This window comes from Poecilia mexicana, unplaced genomic scaffold, assembly GCF_051168715.1.
Source record: "Poecilia mexicana isolate PSO_F unplaced genomic scaffold, ASM5116871v1 scaffold_13, whole genome shotgun sequence".
NCBI lineage: Eukaryota > Metazoa > Chordata > Actinopteri > Cyprinodontiformes > Poeciliidae > Poecilia > Poecilia mexicana.
The window spans coordinates 14,953,144-14,975,671 of NW_028263382.1; the positions used below are offsets into that span (position 1 = coordinate 14,953,144).

Consider the following 22,528-nt stretch of genomic DNA (forward strand, 5'->3'; position numbering starts at 1 on the left):
CGACACGTTCCGGTCTAACCCGGAGACTACAGTTTGGTTGAGGCGGACCGTTTGGTCAAAAGCTGGAAATCCGGCCCCCGGCCGGAGCTCTTTAAGCCCTGGCTGATGCATCATTGTGCCTGCTAAACACATAACGCTGAGTGGAGTGGTGGACCGCTCCAAGATGGCCGCCCCAAATCTCGTCAGCTACAATAGGCAAGAGCGGTTCATGAAGCGTCTATTCTTACGTCTGTGCTCGTTAAGCCCTGAGACTACCGTTTGGTTGAGGCGACCCATAAAGATTGGTTGAGGTGGACCATTTGGTCAAAAGCCGGAAATCCGATCCCCGGGCAGAGCTCTTTAAGCCCTGTGTAGTAAATAATATATATATATATATATATATTTTACTTAAAGAGTTACAACTAACAGCAGTTTAGTCTCAAACAAAAATCCCTAGTGTATTCAATTAAAATATTAAAATCAAACCATAAGTGGAAGAGGAGCATCTGAAAAAAAAAAAAGTCCTTAATAGCACCGACATTCTCCACAATAAACCCTGCAACAATGCCATTTCAAAATCAATTTCCACTCTTTTTATTGTTTCATAGACTTCAACACACAACAGAAGAATATTTTTCTTTAGAGTCTTCCATTTAAAATATGATCCTCATTTCCTGTGCCTAAAATATCACAACTAGAATGTTTATCTTTAGTGGATTCTCATGTGCTTGTTTAAATGTGATTTCTGACTACATTGATAACCACAAAGTTCACAACTGAAAGGTTTTTCTCCAGTGTGGGTTCTCATGTGTTTGTTTAAACTTGATTTTATCCTACATCTGTATTCACAAAGATCACAACTGAAAGGTTTATCCTCTGTGTGGATTCTCATGTGTTCATTTAAATGTGATTTCTGGCTACATCTGTATCCACAAAGGTCACAACTGAAAGGTTTATCCCCTGTGTGGATTCTCATGTGTACATTTAAACTTGATTTTATCCTACATCTGTATTCACAAAGATCACAACTGAAAGGTTTATCCTCTGTGTGGATTCTCATGTGTTCATTTAAATGTGATTTCTGGCTACATCTGTATCCACAAAGGTCACAACTGAAAGGTTTATCCCCTGTGTGGATTCTCATGTGTTTGTTTAAACTTGATTTTAAGCTACATCTGTATTCACAAAGATCACAACTGAAAGGTTTATCCTCTGTGTGGATTCTCATGTGTACATTTAAACTTGATTTCTGGCTACATCTGTATCCACAAAGGTCACAACTGAAAGGTTTATCCCCTGTGTGGATTCTCATGTGTCTATTTAAACTTGATTTTTGGGTACATCTGTGTCCACAAAGATCACAACTGAAAGGTTTCTCACCTGTGTGGGTTATCATGTGTCTATTTAAATTTGATTTTACACTACATCGGTATTTGCAAAGATCACAACTGAAAGGTTTCTCTCTTGTATGGATTTTCACGTGTGTGTCTAAGTAACTTCTTTGTTTAAATGTGTGGCCACACAATTTACAGAGATGTTCATGTCCTGCTAGGGTTCTCGCATGTCTTTTTGATGTTGGATTTTTTTTACATGATATACCATTGGCATCATAGCTAAATTTCATTTCAACATTAACTTTCCTCATTGAATCTAGGGTGTTCTTTGAAGTAAATAATTTCATTTTATCCTGAGAGATTGGAGAACCTTTAGTTGAATGGCTCACCTTGCTGTCATTTCCCTTGTATTTACTATTTGGACTGCAATCTGGCAATTGTTCAAGTTGACAGAAAACATTATTTACATCAACTTCATCCTCCTCTTCTTCCTCCTCAATGAGTTCAGTCTCTGATGAGTTAGAATAATCTCCATGATCTTGCTTTCTGATAGGTTCTGCTGCTTCACAGTGATCTTCTGGTAACTCTCTGTGGTGCTGATGAAGGTGAGAAGACAGGAGAAACTCTTCATCATCCTCATTCATGGTTGGTGGGAGAGACTCTGGACCTTGTAGGTCAAAACCTGGACCATGTTCTTCAGGAGCATCTTCTTTAAGCAGCAACATCTGCTGAGCATCTGCAGGAACCAATGAAGCAAATTACAAACATAATTAACCACTGCAGCTTTATATTCACATCAACATTACTAGTGTTACAAACCAACGTACATAAATGTTTGACTTTAGGTTGAACTGCGATGTTGTTCACTCTGAGGTTCACTATAAGAGCAATGCCTGTTAAAATCTGTATTTTAAGCCTGACTTTTTTATACAACTGTAGCATGTCTCAAATATCTTACATCACATAATAAATAGCAATATTTTCAGCTTTAAACATTTTTTTTTCTAAAACTCGATGAGTTGGCGGTCAGCCATCCTGGGGCCAACTACCACCAGACTTAGTCTATTTTCTGGTGAAAACCCTGAATAAGATCAATTAACCTTTGATTACTCATTAACCGATAAATTGCATCTGTAGCAGAAAGCCAAAGAAATGATAGCTGAGTTATTTAAATGGGGCATTTTTGTTGCTAGTTTTTACTTTTTGTTTATAATCCGGTTGCCAAAACATGTTACTTTGTAGCTTGAATTGATGGATGTTATTGTGTTCATAAATTTAAATATAAACTTGTCTCTTTTGAAAAATGTGTCAAGTTCTGTTTTATGCACATTACACAGACTTAAATAACAAATTAAAACCCAGAACAAAGACAACAAATCACTTTGGTGTGATGACATGAAGATAATGAACTCATCAAGGTGACATTTTTTGCGCTATCAATGCTCTGAATCAGATATTTGATCCAACAGGGAATCAGGACAAAGTCACTCTGGCCTAAAGCTGTTTACAGTAATTTGCTTCGTTTGGGAACTAGACAGTTTCTTAAGAGCAGGGCTCTTTAAGTTCATGAAGCTGTTGTGATTGAATGCAGACTTCCCAGACCAAAGTGCCTCTATACCCAGTTTCAGAGCTGATCAGGAAGAGAGTCTCACTATAACCATCATTTGAACAGTTTGTTCAAATGATGGTTATCAGAAAAGATAACCAACTTCAATCCTAAATGATGAGAGCTATCTAGAAAATGAAAGCCAAAGACCTGAACATCATCTTCAATAGCTTTAGGAATCAGAGCTCCATTGAACCAAGAGCAGCAGAAAAGTTGAATATTTCAATGATGAATCAGGTTTGATACATTTATTTGCGTTGGGATTCAGTCACTCTTCCATCAGATAGAAAGCTAATCTGCTAACACAGAACAGTTTCTCAACTTTCTGTTAAGAAGATAAACTTCAGAAAGTTGCTCCTAAACCATTACTGATAAGAAAACATACAGACCTAATCTATGCAGCAGGACTTTGGGGTTGAAATCAGCCTCCAGCGTTTTGCCTCGATGCTCCATTTCTTCTAATGGAGACCGCTCCTCTTCACAACCAGAGTGATGGGTGAACTGGTGGTGAGGTCAACTTGTAGACCCAGCTGAGAGACAGGAACCACAAAATGAACAAAGTTAAAAAGCTACAAATCATTGTAAAATACAATGTGATTCTATAACTCAACTTTTAGGATGTTTAGTTGGTCCCAGATATCCTCACAGGACAATAGCTGGGCTTCTTAATGTGCAGCATTGTACTTTCTACTTTTATTCAAAAACCAGAATACAGACTTCTGCTAAACATTGGTAACCAAAATTAAATGTTGAAAGCTTAAAGAATAAGAAAAAAACAATAATTAAAACTGAAAAAGCACTAAATAAATGACATAAAATGACAGAAACATAGCAGTGGCCTCTTGACTCTACAACAAAGAGCTAAATTACACAAAAGCAGTTATTTAAAGCGTGTGGAGGAACTTAATGAATTATTTCATCAAAGTTTTAATTCCACAGCAATATTTCAGCTCACCAGGACGCTGGAGTTCACAGACGATCCCACAACTTATCCTCAGCAGGAAATGGCCGCTCTGCGCCGCACTCAGCTCTTCTTCACCATCCGTGTCTGAAACACACCATCCTGTTAAAATACTGCCTGCTCAACACTTTACTGCGAAGGTACAAACATATTTCAACAAACTATGAGAATATTTACTGTTTTCTTACCAGAAATATCACCAAACCATGAAAAGCGGGACGCGTTGTCCCCGAATGACCTAAGATGGAGAAACAGGAAATCCTCTGAAGTTTCTTCTTCCTCTTGCGGTTTTTGCGGGTTGGCAAAAGGAAAAAGAAAAAAAAAACTTTCCGGTGTGCATCGCCGCCACCTACTGGTGAGGAGTGTAGGTATATATGGCAATTTTATTCAATTTGCAGAGAGAAAATTATATACTTTTAATTAGGACTGTCAGTGTTAGATATTGAAACAAATACTGATAACACTCATTTCTCGAGTTGTTTTGTAGAAAGTTTTCTTAGTCAAATCTCACTTTCACCTTTTCAACTTTTTAAGATAAACAACCAGTAACTTTCATTGTCAAACTGCGGGACTTTGCATAGTATTAGGTTTTCTCACACATACAAGTATTGCATATGTCTGTATATTTTATAATATATTATGTCTTTTACATGTCTCACATTTATGAGGAAAATATATTTTTCATAAATACCATTAAGCTAAAAAGTATTCATACTCCTTCCATTCTTATGTTTACATTCTAAATCAGTTTCCACTCATTAGTGTCCTCTAGCTCAACACACACAGCTGAATATTTTTTATTTTTTTTATTCGTGGTTCATGATTCGTAAAAACGTGATTAAAGCTTGATTCGTGTGCCTGTCCTATCCCTAAAGTAACACAACTAAAATATTTATCTTTGTCGACTCTCGTGTATCTGTTTAAATTTGATTTCTGGCTACATCTATCCACAGAGATCACAACTGAAAGGTTTCTTCCCTGTGTGGACCTTAATATGTGTGTTTAAATCTCCTTTCTCCCTGAATCATTTCTCACAAACATCGCAGCAAAATGTTTTCTGTTCTAGGGTGGTTCTCTTGTGTGAGATTATATTTGATATATAGATAAATCTTTTGTTTTACAAAGATCGCAGCAGTACGTTGTGTGGCCTGTGTGGATTCTCATGTGTGTTTGAACTTGATTTCAAGATATATCAGTGTCCACAAAGATCACAACTGAAAGATTTTTCTCTTGTGTTTCATGTATCTGTTTAAACTTGAGTCCATATTTACAGTGGATATGGAAAGTATTCACACTCCTCTACATTTTTCACTCTTTGCTTTATTCCAGCAATTTGTTAAAATATCAAAAAAGTTATTTCTCATGAACATACACTCAGCATCCCATCTTGACAGAGACAAGACAAACTTAGAAATCTTTGCAAATTTATTAAAAAAATAAAAACTGAAATATTACATGGTCATAAGTATTCAGACCCTTTGCTCTGTATTGAGTAGAATCACCCTTTTGAAGAAGTACAGCCATGCGTCTTTTTGGGGTGTGATGCAACAAGCTTTTCGCACGTGGATTTGGGGATTATCTGCCGTTCTTCCTTAAAGATCCACTGCATTTCTGTTTGCAGCTTTGTTTACTGAGAGCTAATGATGCCGTCTTTCCAGAATTTAGGCAAAATAAAAATATGTTCTCATCTTGATGGGGCTGCACAGTGGAGCAGTTGGGAGAGCTGCTGCTCTGCAGCAAGAAGGTTTTGGGTTCAATACCCAGCCTCAGTCCTTCTGCATGGAGTTTGCATGCTCTCCCTGTGCATGTTTGGGTTTTCTCTGGGTACTCTGGTTTCCTCCCACAGTCCAAAAACAAAAACTATCAGGTTAATTGGCCTCTCCAAATTGCCCCTAGGTGTGAGTGTGTGTATGCATGGTTGTTTGTCTCTGTGTTGCCCTGCCTCTCGCCTGGAACGATAGCTGGAGATAGGCATCAGCAACCCTCCCAACCCCACTAAGGGACAAGGGTGTAAAGAAAATGGATGGAAGGACGGGCTCTGTTATGGAGTGTGTGTGGCTGATTGCTGAGTGTTCAGCTCCAGGGCCTGGACAAGGAAAAGGTTATGTAATGCCATAGCAGGGCTTTTCTGCCAGCTGAGGACAAAAGAAATGTGTAAAACAGCAAGTTTGACATATTGGTGTTTCCGTTAAAATGTTTTGTTAAAACAAAGGACAAAATATGGACAAAGTTTATAAGTGGCAGTTTTCCTCAGTTGCTTTGGTGCATTTCTCAAATCATTCTAGACAATCCCAGTAAGTGCTTTTCAGTTCATACAAACAGCATCAAACCTGCAAAATCCACTTTCTAAAAATCCTTCGTCCATCTCTCAGTGTATCTGATAATAGTTGAATTCATGTCCATGACTGAAACCAAGGAACGTGTTAAAATTGTCAGAGTGAGGACATTGTCATGTCGGATTCTAATTTCTTAACCCACATGCAGAAACACAACAGAGAGCACCAGTTTTTATTGTGTGAGGTTTATTGTAAGCCAAAAACAGGATGATGGCAGGTGACATGGGGCATGGATCTCCTCTCACGGCTGACGCCAGAATTCTAAGCACAGGAGGACAGGGAGGGTTAGTTCTGGTTCAGTTTGGAATCTTCAAGAAAAACAAAACGGAGTCGGGGGACCTACTTGAGTTTGGAGCGGGTCCGAGCCGGGAGGGGAAGGAGCGTCTGGGGAGTCCGGGTTTGATGGTGGAAGGTGGATGGCAGAAGAGGCGGCGTCGGAGTGCGGACGGGCAGACAGGGTTTCCACAGCACAGCAGTCTCGGATCTCTGAGGGAGAGACACAAGGGTTCACTGAGAACTTGTCTAGGCTAAATCACAAAGCAGAGGTGAGAACTCTGGGGCCGGTAGTACCAAACATTGGTGACACTCTGGCAGTGAAGAAGCGATGACTCCCTCCTCTTATAGGAGCTGACGAGATTGGCACCAGGTGTGTTGGGACCAGAGCTGAAGGCCAACCCTCCAGGCAAAACCTCCGGACGCCCTCTGGTGGACAAAAGATGAGCAACCCCACCATCCCAAAAAAACCCTGGATCCCCACAGACATTATGTTTGGAACGCTGGACATGGCTACCTGTGCATGATGAAATGTCCACCAAGCCCAAATTTAGTGACAACAGTTTCCAATTTGAGTTCATAAAAAAAAGATTTGTGCTGAAATGATCCAATGTGGAGAAGGAAATCAAACGAAATGCTATCCAAGTGCAGCAAGTGCAACCTCACATGGTAAACATGTTGTATCAAAGCTTTTAGTTTGACATCATGAAACTTGTACAAAACAGATGTAAACTTTATTTATATCATACCAACAGCACAGGGCGCCGTTATCCACGATTTGGTCGCAAGCTTCCGATGTACATTCTTATAAAACATTAAACAAAAAGACATCATGAATTTATCCTCTTGGTAGTTCGTTGATTTTGACCATAAATGGTGACAACATGTTTTAATCTCGGCACCCAAACATTTCAGCCTTCATTAAACATCAAACATTATGCCTTCTGCTTTACGGTAAAAGAACAGCAGGACTTGCGTCCTCGTGACCGGAACTGCTCTGTAGACATACTGACGTCACGTGATTCGTGGAGCAGGGTAACTTCCTACACGGATCTAACGCACCGAAATGGCGCAGAAGGGCGTTCAGCTGGATGTTGAAACTTTTTCCTGTTCAATCTGTCTGAACCTACTGAACAATCCAGTGGCTATTCCGTGTGGCCACAGCTACTGCATGAGCTGCATTCAAAGCTTCTGGGATAAAAAGGGTAAGAAGAAACATCACAGCTGCCCTCAGTGCAGGCAGACTTTTGCACCAAGGCCTGCTCTGGTTAAAAACACAATGTTAGCAGCTTTGGTGGAGCAGCTGAAGCTGACTGGACTCCAGGCTGCTGCTGCTGATCATGCTGGACCTGAAGATGTGGCCTGTGACGTGTGCCCTGGGAGGAAGCAGAAGGCCGTCAGGTCGTGTCTCAACTGTTTGGCTTCCTACTGTGAGAAACACCTCCAGCCTCACTACAGCGCCGCTCCGCTGCAGAAACACAAGCTGGTGGAGCCCTCCAAGAAGCTCCTGGAGAACATCTGTTCTCATCACGATGAGGTGATGAAGGTTTTCTGTCTCACCGATCAGCAGTGCATCTGCATCTTGTGCACCATGGATGAACACAAAGGCCATGAAACGGCTCCAGCTGCAGCTGAGAGGGCAAAGAGGCAGAAGGAGCTGGAGGAGAATCGACAGCAAATCCAGAAGAAAATCGAGGACCAGGAGAAGGAACTGAAGAGGCTCCAGCAGGAGGTGAAGGATGCCTGCGTCTCTGCTGATGAAGCAGTGAAGAGTACAGAGAAGATCTTCACTGAGCTGATTACTCTCCTCCAGAAAAGACGCTCTGAGGTGAAGCAGCAGATCAGATCGCAGCAGGAAGCTCAGGTGCTTCGGGTTAAGGAGGTTCAGGAGAAGCTGGAGCAGGAGCTCAATGATCTGAAGAGGAGAGACGCTGAGCTGGAGAAGCTTTCACACATGGAAGATCACAACCAGTTCCTGCAAAGCTACGCCTCGCTGTTAACCCCCAGTGACCTCGCAGACTCATCCGACATCAACGCCGATCCTCTAAGGCACTTCGAGGACGTGACAGCAGCTGCGTCCGAGCTCCGAGACAAACTGCAAGACATCCTGAGAGACGCTGAGACACACGCCCTCCAGACAGTGTCCAGTTCCCGACCGGAGTCAAAGAGCAGAGCTGAATTCCTGAAATACGCCTGTGAAATCAGTCTGGATCCAAACACAGCTTTCAGAACGCTGAAACTGAGCAACGAGAACAGAGCAGCAATAGTGTGGTACGAGGACGAGTCCTTCACTCCTAGCCCGGAGAGATTCAGCTCTTGCAGACAGGTGCTGAGCAGGCAAAGCCTGACCGGACGATGCTACTTTGAATTTAAATGGGCTGGAATAGGAATTTTTGTAGCAGTTGCATACAAGAGCACCAAGAGAGGAGGGAGAGCAAATGAATCGCTGTTTGGGTTTAATGATCAGTCGTGGGCGCTACGCTGTGACATTGAGCGGATAAGTTGGAAAGGAGCTGGTTACACTTTCAGTCACAACAAAGCAGAGACTCCAGTGTCAGGTCCTCAGTCATACAAACTGGGAGTGTACCTGGATCACAGTGCAGGTGTTCTGGCTTTCTATGATGTCTCTGAAACCATGACTCTGCTCCACAGAGTCCAGACCACCTTCACTCAGCCGCTCTACGCTGGACTTGGCTTTTTTTTCTGTGATGGAGGCAATGCAGAGTTCTGCAACCTCAAAGAAACAGAATAAACTGATTGTGCATTATAAAATATATCACTATGTTGACACAGTATGGTAGAGACAGATTAAATATGAAAAAACTGAGCTTGTGTGCTTTGTCCCACTAGAAACAACCAGTCAGAGCCAGGAGGCGGGTCTTAGTGCTGTCAGTCACAATCTTGTGTAGTGCTGTTCATCCCTCTCACATTGGTCAAGTCTGTATTTCACTGTTCTTACCCAAATTTAGACAAATGATTGTGTTTTTTTATCATGTACCCTAATGTACTTATTACAACAAAGACTTTAAAGGTTTTTTTTTTTATTTAAAGTGAATTTCTGCTTTTATTAATTTCATCTCTGAGTTGCCTTTTTAATCATATTTTGATCATCCAACAGGTTCAAAACAAGTCAAGTTTGAAACATAAAGTGTAAAGTACCCACTGTGGCATTAATAAAGCCTCCATTAATTAAGTGAAATGGCTTTATAAGTAAGAGCAAAGAAAACTGTGTTCTGGTTGTTTACAGGAGTAAAATGTCTTACATACTTTCTGCACTACTTCAGTTTTAGTCAAATAAATAGTGGCAAGATTTGTTTTGCCACAGGATGTCTAACTCTAAATATTTTTTCAGCAACAATTTGTCTGTTTTCTGTCACTGTGCAAAATTTTACTCCTAAATTGAGAGCCAGAAATACCTAGAGTAGCGAGTGGATCTTCCACAATGGCTCTTAGTAACTTTATAACTTAGTATTACAATTGAAAAGAACCAATTGATGTCCTCAAATATAAAATGCAGTTTTTTCTATTTTCATATTCGCTCTGAATTTTTTTTTTCCTTATAACTAGATTTTAATCTATGTACTTATTTTTGCATCATTTTCCATCCCACAAAAAATGAATATCATCCTTTACATTTACTGTAATTTTAAATCCTAAAAACAGATATAAAGTTGTTTTTTTTTAAATGATGGCAACACATTCCCCAAAGTAGATATTTATATAAATGTATAAATTGTCTTTTGCAGCTCTAAACGAGTTTTGTTTTGGCTAGCTTGAGAGAAAAAATGGCTCTTTGGGTTGTAAAGGTTGCAGACTCCTAGAACAAAGTATTTTCATATTTTTGAATGGTCTAGTCAAAGTCCAGACCTAAATTAAATTAAGAATCTTTGGAAAGAATTAAACACTGCTGTTCACAGATCCATCCAATCTGCCTGAGCTTGAACTATTTAACGGAAGAATAGGCAAACGTTTTGTTTTGGAAAAATTTATAACTGTAAAAATGAATCTACAAAGTATTCATTCAGTTGGCAGAAATACAAATGGATGGCACACTTTCTGTTTTTTATTTGTAAAAATTTTGAAAACCGTTCTTGCATAATTTTCCCACTTGAGATTTATTCAATTTTTTAAAATTATTCTACACCATAAAACCCTGAAAATAACATGAAATATAGACTGCATGCCTGCAAACTGTGGGGGTGAAAAATTCAAAGGGGGTGAAAACTTTTGTTTAGAATTGTAGCTCTAGTAATAAATACAACTTCTTCAATATTTACTCAAATAGTCAGAGTACAGGCTGGGACTCCATACCTCAAATAGTAGCAATTAGTAGTTTGTCAAGTTTTTGTATCCAGGAATTACTATTCTTAAAATTACATTAAAGTCAGTGCAATGTAGAAAACACAAGCTTCATACAAGTCCCAAATAATCATGATCATCATAAGATGCACATGGAGAAAGGAGTCAGGAAGTCCAGGCTGATTGTGTTAATTCCCTTCATGGTCCATCGCTGCTCAGTATGGTTTATTCTGTTCAGAACACACAAAGATAAAACACACACACACTCATCAGGTTTTTCCTACATTTTACACTGAAATTGGTAACTGACTCAAAAATAATTCAGATTCAGTGCAACTTTACCTGCTTAGACTTTTTCCTTGCTGTGGAGAAAATAAAATACAAGTCTCATTTAGATAACAAAATGCACGAGTCTTATATTCTTATCATTTTAAAGTGATCAGTCACCTGTGTGCAGGGCAGACAGCATCACAGCCAGAACAACGAGCAGGAAGGCCAAGATGAAGAAAACCATGAGGTAAAAGGTCCAGCTGGTCGGCTCTGAACAGAGAGAACAAACCAGACATGACCCTCTGCTGCCATCTGGTGGTGGACCGTAGTTCTGTAGCACAGCTACTCAGGACTACTCTCACCTTCAACTTGCAGGATGAAGCTTTTCTTGACGGGCATTCTTAGCGACTTATGGGAGACGCTGCATGTGAACTGCCTCCCTGAATCCTTGAGCGAAGCCTTGAGGTAGAAGAAGCCCGACACGGAGTAGGTCTTGTCCTGGTTGTGCTTGTGGCTGGACAGCAGGATGTTCTGCAGCATCTTGGGAAGCGGGGCCCCGACCCGCTGACCCAACGCCGCCGGGTCCTGTTCGTACCAATTTATCTCCACGTCCAGAGGGTAGTAGTTGTCTGCCTCGCAGACAACCTTGCGTTCATCGCCGTCCAGCAAAGATAGAACAGGGCCCACGTTCAGGGAGACACGGGGAGGCTCTAAAAGGATGAAATTATCAACTTTGAATGGAAAAACTGATGCAATACTAGATAAATATACAATAATTCTTTAAAAAATAGATTTCTAGAGTTCAGGAACTGGCGCAAATAAATTCTCAATCAGTAATGAGAAACAATTAAAGGGTTCTTGAAGCAGCCTCTCAAATCCTTTCTTCCTTAAAATGTGTTCACAAACACGTATGACAGTAAAAAATTGCAGCATGTATGCAGTGTGACATGCATTCAAATCTCTAACTAATGTAAACCAAATGTCTAAAATTGATGCAATAAAGGACACCAAAACTGCCCACATTTTAAGTACATGGGCTGGTTTTAGAAACAGTTCGAGTTAGAACAGTTCGAATGGAAGCATAAAAACATGCAAAATATGAATTTTGCATAATTTTGCTCATTCATACCAGCCCTGTTTAGTTTCCTTTAATCAAACTGATTCATTTGCCTACAAACTCAAAGGAGCTTCAATACCTAAACAGTGATGGTAGAGTGGAGCGAGAGATGGAAAGACAGACTCCAGTTTGCCATGGTAGGAAAAAAAGCTGAGCAAAAATGCAAAGCTTTTAATTTTCCAGGCCGACTAGACTCCGACATTTGCCTTCAGTCATGAGATATGGCTGAAATAATGAGATTCTGGACGTGAGTGGATGAAATGACCCTCGTCATTCAGGGGGTAACTAGGGACAGAGCTGCTCCTCCTCTGCATCAGATGGAGACAGTTTAGGTGGTTCTGGCACCTGGTCAGGATTCCTCCAAAGTGATTCACTTTGCAGGCTTTCTGGGAACATCCCACAGCAAGGACAGCCTGGATTATGCAGGGAGGATTATTTATAACTCCTGAGTTGGAGCGTATCGCCCGGGGGAGAAATGTTTAGGTTTCCCTACTGGATGTAATGAATTGCCTGGTTAAACCCCTTAAACCTCACCCCCGGAAAATTCAATGGAAACACGGTACGTGGGCGTTCCGTCGCAGGTTAAGGGGTTTTAATAACTGTGAATAAAAATCATTATTTTTAATATTCAAACCCCTTTTTTTCTTGAAATTTATTATTAAGATATTTTTATTTTCATTCCCACCCAAACCAGGCGACATTATTTACTGACCCGACTGACAAACTCTCTCTCTCACCTTCGATATGCAGCACTACGTCCTGATTCCCAAACAGTGGATTTACAAACACAGAGCAAATGTATGTCCCTTCACTGCTCATCTTGGTGAAGGGCAGTGTGTAGGTGGCATCTCCTCCAGCGAGGGCCTTTTTCCCCACTCCAGAGCCCTGTATCTGCCCCGTCCGGCTGCTGTGGCTGAAGAGTTTGGTCCTCTCTCCACGCTGCTGCCAGTGCCACTCCACCGTGGTGTTTGCTCCCCGGTGGTCGATGCCGAACTGGCAGTGGAGCCTCTGCTGAGAACCAAGGGTGGCTTTCACAGAGGGAGTCTGGGTTTTGGTAACCATGGCAACTGCGGGAAAAGTTAACCATACATCAATATATGAAGGATGACTAGGGTGGAGAACACTTTCATTCAGATTTTGAAGTATGAGATGCTCATAACTTCAAAGGTTTTCACATCCCTTCGAATTTTTGACACATTTTAATGTAGTTTATTGGAATCGTGTGCAATATGCCGGCATATAGTGTAGTGTCATATTGCTGTGAAATGGGAGGAGAAGGCAACAGAAAAAAACTGATAATCTGGGTAAGATGACCGTTAATCTGAGCAGCACCCAGTGGGTAACTCTGGAGGAGCTGCAGAGATCTACAGCTCAGGTGAGAGAATCCACCTACAGAAAAATCACTATACTGTAAAAACACAAAATCTTACCAAGTATTTTTGTCTTGTTTTGAGTGCAGATATCTTCGTAGTACACATAAAAGTAACTAGCAAATTACTTTTCAGGAACTTGTAGGAGCTTATTTTATTTGTTCATTAAAAAGTGTCTTGCAATAAGTGAAATAATCTCCCAGTTAGTTTTCTGACAATTAATTGAATAATCAGGTAAAACAATTTGGCATATTCTGCTGATTTTTGTTTAACCACTTAAGCTTATTTTATTCAATGTTAGTAATACTTCATAACATACAAATAGGCCAATATTTCAAATCCTATTTTAAATAATAAAATATTTGACTGCCGAGAATGTAATAACGCAGCATTCCTTTAGTGTGCATTTGATCATTTGTCGTGAAGAATGTATCCGTAGCTAAAAAATACTTCTAACGTCAACATGTAAAAAACTCAGGCCTTTCTGTTTGACTTGATAACATCAACACAGCATAGGGATGATGTGTTGATTATTTTTTGGATTAAACAATTAATAGTTGCAATAATAATAGCAAAATGGGCCTAATAGAATATATGTATATATATATTTTTTTTACAGAAGTTGAACAATGACACTTTAAGAGTTCTGGGTTGAACATCGTTACAGAAAAATAAGCTTTTTTCATCGTAAATCCAAAACATATATATTTTTATGCTGTTTTGGCTTAATTAGTGCTCTGAGGTTGTTGTTCTTTCAGCAAATGCCCATTTTAACGTCTGTTTGTATACTCCAGTTAGTAATTAATCGATTACAAAATTTGTTCGTTTATCACGATTAATCCGATTAATTGTGTCAGCCCTAATTACACTTAAGGTTTGCGATTGTCATTTCAAAACATTCAAGAGGTGTGAATACTATATTGTTAAACACTGTATTTCTCATCTGTTGAGGTTTACCAGATGTAGTCAGGATCTCAGTGTCAGCGATAGCGGGCCAGCTGCGGTAGTCCTGCTGCCCCGGTGGAGGTTCGTTAGACGGATGTCTGAGGAAGCCGGTGACCGTGAACAGGCCCTTGTCTTGCTTCAGGGTGCAGGTGAACCACCGGTTGTAATCCTTTGCTTCCTGGCTTGGCCAGTGGATGTGCATGCCCTCTGTGCTGTACCTTCGCAGCTCACATTCCAGCTGCTCTGCTTCCACCCCGTCCAGATACCGCCGCAGGTCCAGCTTGGATCCTACACCAGAAAGGATAAAACCTGAAATGCAGCAGTTTCCAGCTCAATTTTCTTGACTTACAGGCCGCAGGGAGTGACTTACCAGTGATCAGGAAAGTGATGGCATCTGGATTAACAGGAGTGTCTCCTTTTTGACCAAACTGCAGCATGGCCTGTCTGTGGATGAGCTGAGTCTCAACATGACCCTCATTATTGAGGCTCACATGCTCATCTGTGAACTGACAGGGCAGCCATTGGATCTGATGAACACAGTGCACACCTGTGGAGGGTTATATGACGAATTAGTATAACACAATGTTATACTCCACACAAAATGACTCAATGTTTACCAAAATACACAAACACCTTTAAACGACATACCTGTTGCTATAAAATAGCATAGAAAAAACTCCAGCAGCAGACCCATGGTGATTATTCATTGGTGATTTCCACTTTGGTTCTCCGTGTAGAACTGTGTGAGTATCAACACGCTTTCGCTTTCATTTTCTAAGAAAAAAAACTTCACGCAGCTTACCTTGCATCACGTGACAATCATATGAAAACTGCATGACAAAAAAATTACAAAATACTTTAGAAAATGCTTAAGAGAATAAAAAATAATGTATTTTTATAGTAGAGAATTTAAAAAAAAAATTACTTTATATATCGATGTGACTGTGGGAGCCGCAATACCGGCGTTGTCCAGAGGCGTCGCTGTGGCTACTGCTGACCGCTGCCATACGTTAAAAAAGCGGAAGCGCTGGACTCTTGAAATGTTGACATGCTGTTAAAAAAATGAGGACAACTGCAGCACGCCGATACCAGTAAACTGGGTTGAACCGAGACATAGAACCGCTGGTCTGGTTTGTAAAGCTGCCTTTACTGACTGGGCTTCTTTTCTCCTCATTCAGCCGCAATGGCGCTCATTATGAACAAAGGTAATGCATATTTTCATTGTTTTCATACCCTATGAAGTCCGCTTATCGTCGTCTGCTGTATTGAAATATTACCTTTATACTTCATAAATAAAATATTATCTACCAGACGATTTTTTCTTTATGGTTAAACAGTATAAAATAAAACCAAAATAAACGAGTAAACGATAAACCAAAAACAACATAATTAATAGACGCAAAATGATTCCTAAGTAAATGAATACAAGTAGGTAAGTATCAAAGCTTAATATAGCATAATAAGTAAACAAAAGGTAATAATGCAATGAGTAAATGTATAATTCGAAAAAGGATAACTAACATTTTGGCAACACTGGTGAATCAAAGTAATAAATGTTATCAATAACATTCTAGAAACTGTGACAATCAACTTAGTTTTATTTTTATTTCAAAGCCAATTAGTTGTTCTTGAAACGTTTTTTATTCGTTACACCTTTGTTAATTTTGGCAAGCTGTGGGACTGCTTGTGGGATCCTAACCACCAGTGGCACATCTCAGGAAAATTAAAATGTCCTGTCTTTATCTGTAGTAATCACATATATTTAATAAATTTTTTGTTAAACTAATTGTAGGATGTAAACAGAATAAACTGTAAAGATGAGCTTTGGATGGTGTCTTGTTGTTGTTGTCATTATGAGCTCACATTTTTTGAACCGCACTCTCAGATGGAGTTATGTAGCGGGTCACCGGCAGTGATTGACAGCTTTCCATCATTCTCATTAGCATGAAAAGGAGGCCAGACAAATGCAATCAAAAAAAGATGAATGACTCCAGACATGTTTATTCAAATTTTAGCACAGTTTTTAGAAACACTGTTGTAATTACTGTTGGATAGAGGATTGTGGATTTCCTTGTATTATAGATTTTTATCAGTTTAACTCGTATCATGATTTATAATTTCAACCACTTGTAAAATGTAGTAGCAAACTACCTAAAGGGTTAAGAATCTCTTCTCCCAGAAAGCTAGAAATGGCCTTGGTTATAAACCTGACCGGTGCTTAATGAACTAAATCATGAAGTGTTGCTGTGACTTTCTGGTTCTTTCAGATTCAGCCATTCTTCAGGGGGCTTTCCTGCAGGCGGAGAAACTATGTCTCCCCTCGTCTCTGTCCTCGCTTCCCAAAGCCGACTGGAGCCGTGTCGGGCGCCCGATCTTACTAGCACTCCAAGAAATCTGTGGACCAAACAAACCTGACAGTCAACCCAACCTTCAAGCTTTAACTTGGAAGAAGAGGATTGTTTGTGTTGTGTGGTTGAAGCTGTTGAGCAGAGAAGCTAAGGAGGATGTAGAAAAGGCGTGGAGGGAGAATCCGTTCTTCTCCCTCCAGAACAGCTTCCCTGAGGTGAACCACGCCGTCCTACTGGAGTTGGTGAAGTCGACTGCCGCTGCACCTCTTTTTGCCCGTTTCCTCCTTCTCCTTCCTCCGGATCGGATCGCCATGGAGCTGGGAAGGCTAACGGAACATGTCAGGAGCGATCCCGCTGGGGAAGAAGATGTCAGATTTTTTCTGGAAGTTTGGTGGGAGCTGTGGAAAGTCAGAGAGGAACTTAAATCAGAGACAGAAGAAACCATAGAGGCGATGTTTGCCAACCAGTTTGCCTGTCTGTCCTCAGATTCTCCCCATGCTGCAAAGAGGTTGAAGCTGGACTCTGCAGAAATGACAGCATCGTCTGTAAACACTGACATCCTGCACGTTCTCTTTAATGCGCTGAAAGACATGATGGATATGGTGGCTTCTACAGATGTGTGTTTTCAGTCTTTATCTGTTTCTCTTGATGCTCTCTACACGTCCTTCCTGATAACACAGGAAGTCGTTCTTCCTATAACAGAAAAGTTGGACATTTTGTGTAAAACGATCGGCTGCAGAGGAGAGATTGAGACCCTCAGTGCTGAACTTATTCGAGACGCTCAGAAAGACTTGAGTGCCTCTCTGTCACCGTCTCGGTTTCAGCCCAGCACGATGAAGCTGTCTGAAGCCTTGAAGATCATCACAGGTCTCGCACAGTTTTGGAAAGATAAAGGCCTTCTGGTGGTCAGCGACCCTTCGACTCCATGTTTCTCTGCCGTCCGGCTACAACGGAGCATCCAGAGAGTCCTGACGGCTCTCGATGAAGCTCCTGAAGCTGCGGCGGAGACGGACGCGCTCAGAGATCTGCTCAAATCCCTGGACCTTCCTGCTGATGAGAACACTCCTGACATTCAGGCTCAGGTAACCACGGTGATCATCGCTCACCGCCTGCAGGACTACCACAGCTTTGCAGAGCTCTTTGCAGGCAAGGCATCCTGGACTCATTCTGAGCTCTGGGTTCACTGCCTGGACGAAAATCAAGCTGCTTTCCGGCAGCATCGTACCCTCCTCCGCCTCTCTTCTACCCTCATGAGTCTCCTACACGCTGAGAACTCCGATATTAGTCGCTGCAGGAAGTTGATGAAGATCGCCGCAGATATTTTTTCTGCACTTTCTTTAGAAGACAAGAACCAGACGCTTGCTGCCATGTTGGGTTTATCCAGCAAGGGCTTCTTCAAACAGCCCGTCCCCTCCGCTGTAACGGAGGGCTTCCAACAGGAGCTCAACATGGCCTTCAACTGCATCATCCAAGGAGGTGGCGGAGCCTCAGCAGCAGTGTCGCAAGGCAACCTGACCACCGCCGTCTCCTTGGTGGCCAGAGTGGCGTTTCAGAACCCAGAGGCAGCGATAAAGTCCTGCTGCCACTCAGCCGTTTTCAACAAGGGAGCCTTCTCCCTGATGGCCAAGATCCTGCAGCAGCTGCCTGGACTCAAAGCTCAGCTGGGAGAAAAAAATGAAGGGGAACCTAAAGATGATAAAGTAAATGCTGCGAGTGGTAGGAATCTGCTATGCAGGTGTTTGCAGGACACAATCAGGAGCAAATCCATGTCAGCCAATGAGAAGCAGCAACTCCTCAAGTTCCTGGGTCTTCTGATGACGTCAGACGTGATGAATGAGGAGAAGAAGGAAAGTTTCCTGTTGCCTCAGGAGGTCGTCAACACCTTTGTCCTGCCCAACCTCTCAGCTGTTGGTGAGGATGCCCTTGTTATCGTTTTAACCCACTAAGAGTTGATGGGTTTTTAAAAAAAATCTGGAAAACTTATTGAGCCTTGTGAAAGAATTCAGCCTTGTATTTATTCACAGTTTGTCCTGATGCAACCATAAACTTTAAAGGAAACCTATTATCCAAAATTGACTTTTCATGCGTCTTTTACTTCCATTTGGTTCTCAACTACTAAAATCAGTCAAACTGTTTAAAAGAAAAGAAACAACCAGGCGTTTTCTGGAAATGCGTTAATGTTTTTTCGTCTGGGAAGGCAAGTGGTTGAACTTTATGTTTGTAATCTGACAAAGTGACACACAATCTGCTATGAATCATTTTATTTCCCAGGCTTTATAAATATTTGACTTTTATTAACTTATAACTTCAATTCTTATGTCTTCTAGTATTTGTAGCCAGGCCTTTCATGTACTTGGGTGGATGATGTGTTGAAACATTTGCTGAAGGATTCGCTCTGTGATTTTCTCCATGTATCTACAGGTGATGATAAGATAGACACAGAGTTCAGTCTGCAGCTTCTCCATGCTGCTCTGTCAGTGGAACCAGCTCCCTCCCCTCACTGGGTGTTGAGCTGCTCTCCTTTCCCCCTCCTCTTTGTCTTGGCTCAACTCTACAACCAGGCTTACAGGTGTGTGTGTGTGTGTGTGTGTAGTTTCTAATGTTTTATATTTTCTACTTTTCATCTTTTAACTTCATTATGAATCATCTGATAGATGTTGGGAGGAGCCAGCAGAGCGTGCCGTCCACCTACGCTCCATGGACACCAAAGAGCTGCTGGTGTCAGTTTTGACCACTCTGGGGCAGCTGGTGGGGGCGGAGATCGAGGCAGCCCCCAGCAGCTGGTCCAGAGCTCTGTTCTGGCTCTACAACAAGACCGAGGAGTTGGATTGGACCGTTCGGTTCCATCTGAGGCCCGTGTGGGGAGAGCACTTTAAAAACGAGGTGCCCTCCTCTCTGCTGGAAGTCTGTGACCTTCCTGAACAGGTAGGAATATCATGTCCACACTGCAAAAACACTTATTAGTAATAAGTATTTTTGGTCTAGTTTCTAATGCAAAATAAGATGAATTTAACTTTTCAACAAGACATAGAAGCTTGTTTTAAGTCGATAACATCTGAAATCTGGGTGCAGTGTTTCTGAACCTTCAGAGCCACATAAAGACGGTTACAAAGTTGGCCTTCTATCACTTGAACAACATTTCCTGGATTGAAGGACTAATGTCCCAGCAAGTTCTAGAGAATCTCATCCATGTGTTTATCTTTAGTCGCAACGATTAATGCAACAGCGCCTTCACATGTCTGCCTGAGAAATCAATCGTCCAGCTGGAGCTGATCCAGAACGCTGCTGCTCGCATTCTCACTAAAACCAGGAAGTGAGAGCACATCACACCAGTTCTAAAGTCCTTCCACTGGCTCCCTGTAGCTCGGAGAATAGACTTTAAGATATTGTTGGTTTATAAATCACTGATCGGTTTTGCACCACAATACTTTAAAGATCTGCTGGTGTTGTATCAACCTTCTAAGCCTCTCTGTTCCTTCTGGTTCTGTTATGCATCCACAGAACCAAACATGGAGAAGCAGCATTCAGCCTCTATGCTAATCTATAAACTGAAACAAACTTCCAGAAAAACTGCAAAACAGCTGATCAACATTGATCAATGTAGTTGATGTGCTTTGATGATTTTGATGATTTGACAAAATGTAATATTTATTGATCGTTTCCCAGTTGGTGACTGTGTGATGTTTTTAAGGTGTAAAGCACTTTGAACTGCCATGTTGCTGTAATGTGCTATAAAAAAAACTAGACTTCATTAAGTATATGAAACAGGCTGAGATGATCAAAGGGTTTGGATGTTTGGACCAGGCTGCATCAACGTTCCTGTCCTTGTTCCCCCTGTAGGACTGGTCCGGCCTGGACCTCCCTGAGTACGGCCAGGGGACGGGTCTTTTAGCCTGGATGGAGTGCTGCTCCCTGTCTGACTCCCTGCGGTCCACCATGCTGTCTTGTCTTTCTCTGGACCGGCACCGGCCCGACCACGTCAGCATGTTCAGCAAGGGCCTGCTGGTGGCGCTGACGCAGAGCCTCCCCTGGTGCTCCGTCTCCCAGTGGGAGCGGCTGCTGGGCGTCCTCAGAGAGCTGATCACATCGGCTTGCCTCAGCGTCCCGTTCTCTCTGGAGTACGTGGACTTCTTGCCCCTCCTGGACCTGAGGCAGTTCTCATGTGAGCTGCGCCTGTCGGTTCTCCTGCTGCGAGTCCTGCAGCTGCTCTGCGGCTCCAGCTGCGCTGACTGGCTGTCCTCTGATGGCTGGGCCCACATCTGCAGGCTGTATGCCCATGCTGTGAGGGACATGATGAACTGTGTGAAAGCCAAGCTGCCTCTTCATTCTTCTTCTTTAGAGTGTCCTAAAGCTCCTGATTCCCCAGAGTTAAATCCATCTGTTAAACCTGCAAAAAGAGATCATAATCCTGTGGAACATGCAGAAGACTCTCCTCAGGAATCAGAAGATGCTCACATGAAGGACGAGCCAGCAGCAGCTCCGAGCCAGGAGGTCCTCTTCGTTCTCAGCCAGCTTTTCTGCCACATTCAGCACATCCAGGTAGGAATCAAATGATTATATCTGGATTTTACCAGCAACATAGCTGCAGCAAAGGTTTGGTGTGGAAAATCTGCTTTTAATGACTATGAAGTTACACACATGGCTGCAGATATCTGTACCCTGATAAAGCCTGGAAATGGGTTGATCACAAAGCAGATCTTACTGCTCAATTCCATTTTTTTCTTTACTGATTTACATTGTTTTTCTCTCTCGTGGTTGTCGTTCAGACTGCGAATTAAATGTGACCGCAGTGACACTTTTGTGTGAATGGTTTATGTTCCCAAAGCAACCCGCATGCACAGGAAAATAACGTTGATGTCACACAGCTGTGCAAGATTCACAGAAGTATAAATGATAATGGAAAGAGCAATTTATGGATGATCTTTAAAGTTTATTCAGCAATGGGAGTTGGTGGTATTGTTACTAGATCATAACAAGATGAAGATAATTAATGTGTGCGCCCTGAAATGTCTTATCCAAGTAGTTCCTTATGATCGTGCCATTGCGAGCACTGATATTGATATTTGATATGCATTTGTTTATTCCAGGTGATGATGCCAGGAGGCCAGTCTGAGCCTCTGTTCCTGTGCAGCCTGGAGATCCTCAGCCACTACGAGGCCGTCATGGCGGCTTTCCCAGACAGCTGCAGCCACGCGGAGAGCGACGACGCGCGCCACTTCTTCTCCACCATCACAGACAACCTGAGCAACCAGCACATGAAGGCAGTGCTCCACCAGAAGATCACTCAGCTTGTGTCGTCTGCAGCTTGAACAGACACTGTGCGCGTTTCCTACTAGAGACGACCTGCTGAAGATTCTTACTAAACAATGAGGCGCTTTGAATTTCAGAATCCACACTTTACTCAAGTGTAAAAACTGAACTCTAGTAAATAAATGTTATTTTCTAGTGCAAAGATGTGATCGGTTCATTATTTTTATTAGGAGATATGAAGTAAGGTTACTGTAGCTGAGAGATATCCTTGTTATATTCAGCATGGTTGGCTCTTTTGAAACGTAACGTTAAATAACATCCACCAGTGTTAAGTAGACCACTAAGGCTAAAAGCATCTAAAGTTAGTCTAGATTTTTTTGATGGATTTCTGGACCTTAGAAAACATTTTCATAAAGCTCCATTTGATGGCAAAAACGTGG

The 22,528-nt window shown here is 41.8% G+C and overlaps 5 protein-coding genes across 5 annotated transcripts; 2 read left to right on the plus strand and 3 right to left on the minus strand.

Moving 5' to 3' along the window:
• Positions 1-549: 549 nt before the first annotated feature.
• LOC148155784 (uncharacterized) lies at positions 550-4,163 on the minus strand. The gene is made up of 4 exons (XM_088011737.1): positions 4,069-4,163; positions 3,875-3,967; positions 3,309-3,449; positions 550-2,049 (listed from the first exon to the last, which is right to left on the minus strand). Exons 3-4 carry the CDS (start codon positions 3,370-3,372, stop codon positions 689-691), a joined length of 1,425 nt encoding a protein of 474 aa, XP_087867863.1. The 5' UTR covers positions 3,373-3,449; positions 3,875-3,967; positions 4,069-4,163; the 3' UTR covers positions 550-688.
• Positions 4,164-6,380: 2,217 nt separating this feature from the next.
• Positions 6,381-7,450, minus strand: LOC148155785 (uncharacterized). The gene is made up of 3 exons (XM_088011748.1): positions 6,787-7,450; positions 6,560-6,702; positions 6,381-6,477 (listed from the first exon to the last, which is right to left on the minus strand). The coding sequence occupies exons 1-3, from the start codon at positions 6,998-7,000 to the stop codon at positions 6,403-6,405; spliced, it is 432 nt and encodes a 143-aa protein (XP_087867874.1). The 5' UTR covers positions 7,001-7,450; the 3' UTR covers positions 6,381-6,402.
• Positions 7,451-7,531: 81 nt separating this feature from the next.
• LOC106911094 (tripartite motif-containing protein 16-like) lies at positions 7,532-9,688 on the plus strand. The gene has a single exon (XM_014977833.2). The coding sequence runs from the start codon at positions 7,556-7,558 to the stop codon at positions 9,239-9,241; it is 1,686 nt and encodes a 561-aa protein (XP_014833319.2). The 5' UTR covers positions 7,532-7,555; the 3' UTR covers positions 9,242-9,688.
• Positions 9,689-10,458: 770 nt separating this feature from the next.
• On the minus strand, positions 10,459-15,277 carry dhrs13b.2 (dehydrogenase/reductase (SDR family) member 13b.2). Its single transcript, XM_014977834.2, has 8 exons — positions 15,139-15,277; positions 14,861-15,037; positions 14,503-14,778; positions 12,913-13,242; positions 11,421-11,768; positions 11,236-11,328; positions 11,131-11,150; positions 10,459-11,018 (listed from the first exon to the last, which is right to left on the minus strand). The coding sequence occupies exons 1-8, from the start codon at positions 15,182-15,184 to the stop codon at positions 11,004-11,006; spliced, it is 1,305 nt and encodes a 434-aa protein (XP_014833320.2). The 5' UTR covers positions 15,185-15,277; the 3' UTR covers positions 10,459-11,003.
• Positions 15,278-15,377: 100 nt separating this feature from the next.
• On the plus strand, positions 15,378-22,290 carry gemin4 (gem (nuclear organelle) associated protein 4). The gene is made up of 6 exons (XM_014977832.2): positions 15,378-15,695; positions 16,758-18,749; positions 19,260-19,407; positions 19,493-19,763; positions 20,679-21,377; positions 21,926-22,290. The coding sequence occupies exons 1-6, from the start codon at positions 15,674-15,676 to the stop codon at positions 22,145-22,147; spliced, it is 3,354 nt and encodes a 1,117-aa protein (XP_014833318.2). The 5' UTR covers positions 15,378-15,673; the 3' UTR covers positions 22,148-22,290.
• The last annotated feature ends 238 nt before the right edge of the window (positions 22,291-22,528 follow it).

Bases quoted from the DNA above. Each gene is read 5' to 3' on its own strand.
- LOC148155784 (XM_088011737.1), bottom strand. From the start codon at position 3,372: ATGGAGCATCGAGGCAAAACGCTGGAGGCTGATTTCAACCCCAAAGTC. The intron at 2,050-3,308 runs GTCTGTATGTTT...TGGTTCCTGCAG, and splicing joins AGTCCTGCTGCATAGATTAG to ATGCTCAGCAGATGTTGCTG.
- LOC148155785 (XM_088011748.1), bottom strand. From the start codon at position 7,000: ATGTCCAGCGTTCCAAACATAATGTCTGTGGGGATCCAGGGTTTTTTT. The intron at 6,703-6,786 runs GTACTACCGGCC...TCTCTCCCTCAG, and splicing joins CAGAGTGTCACCAATGTTTG to AGATCCGAGACTGCTGTGCT. The intron at 6,478-6,559 runs GTAGGTCCCCCG...TCCTGTGCTTAG, and splicing joins CGGACCCGCTCCAAACTCAA to AATTCTGGCGTCAGCCGTGA.
- LOC106911094 (XM_014977833.2), top strand. From the start codon at position 7,556: ATGGCGCAGAAGGGCGTTCAGCTGGATGTTGAAACTTTTTCCTGTTCA.
- dhrs13b.2 (XM_014977834.2), bottom strand. From the start codon at position 15,184: ATGGGTCTGCTGCTGGAGTTTTTTCTATGCTATTTTATAGCAACAG. The intron at 15,038-15,138 runs GTATGTCGTTTA...AACCCTCCACAG, and splicing joins ATGCTATTTTATAGCAACAG to GTGTGCACTGTGTTCATCAG. The intron at 11,151-11,235 runs GTGACTGATCAC...TTTTCTCCACAG, and splicing joins GCTGTCTGCCCTGCACACAG to CAAGGAAAAAGTCTAAGCAG.
- gemin4 (XM_014977832.2), top strand. From the start codon at position 15,674: ATGGCGCTCATTATGAACAAAG. The intron at 15,696-16,757 runs GTAATGCATATT...TGGTTCTTTCAG, and splicing joins GGCGCTCATTATGAACAAAG to ATTCAGCCATTCTTCAGGGG. The intron at 19,408-19,492 runs GTGTGTGTGTGT...ATCATCTGATAG, and splicing joins CTCTACAACCAGGCTTACAG to ATGTTGGGAGGAGCCAGCAG.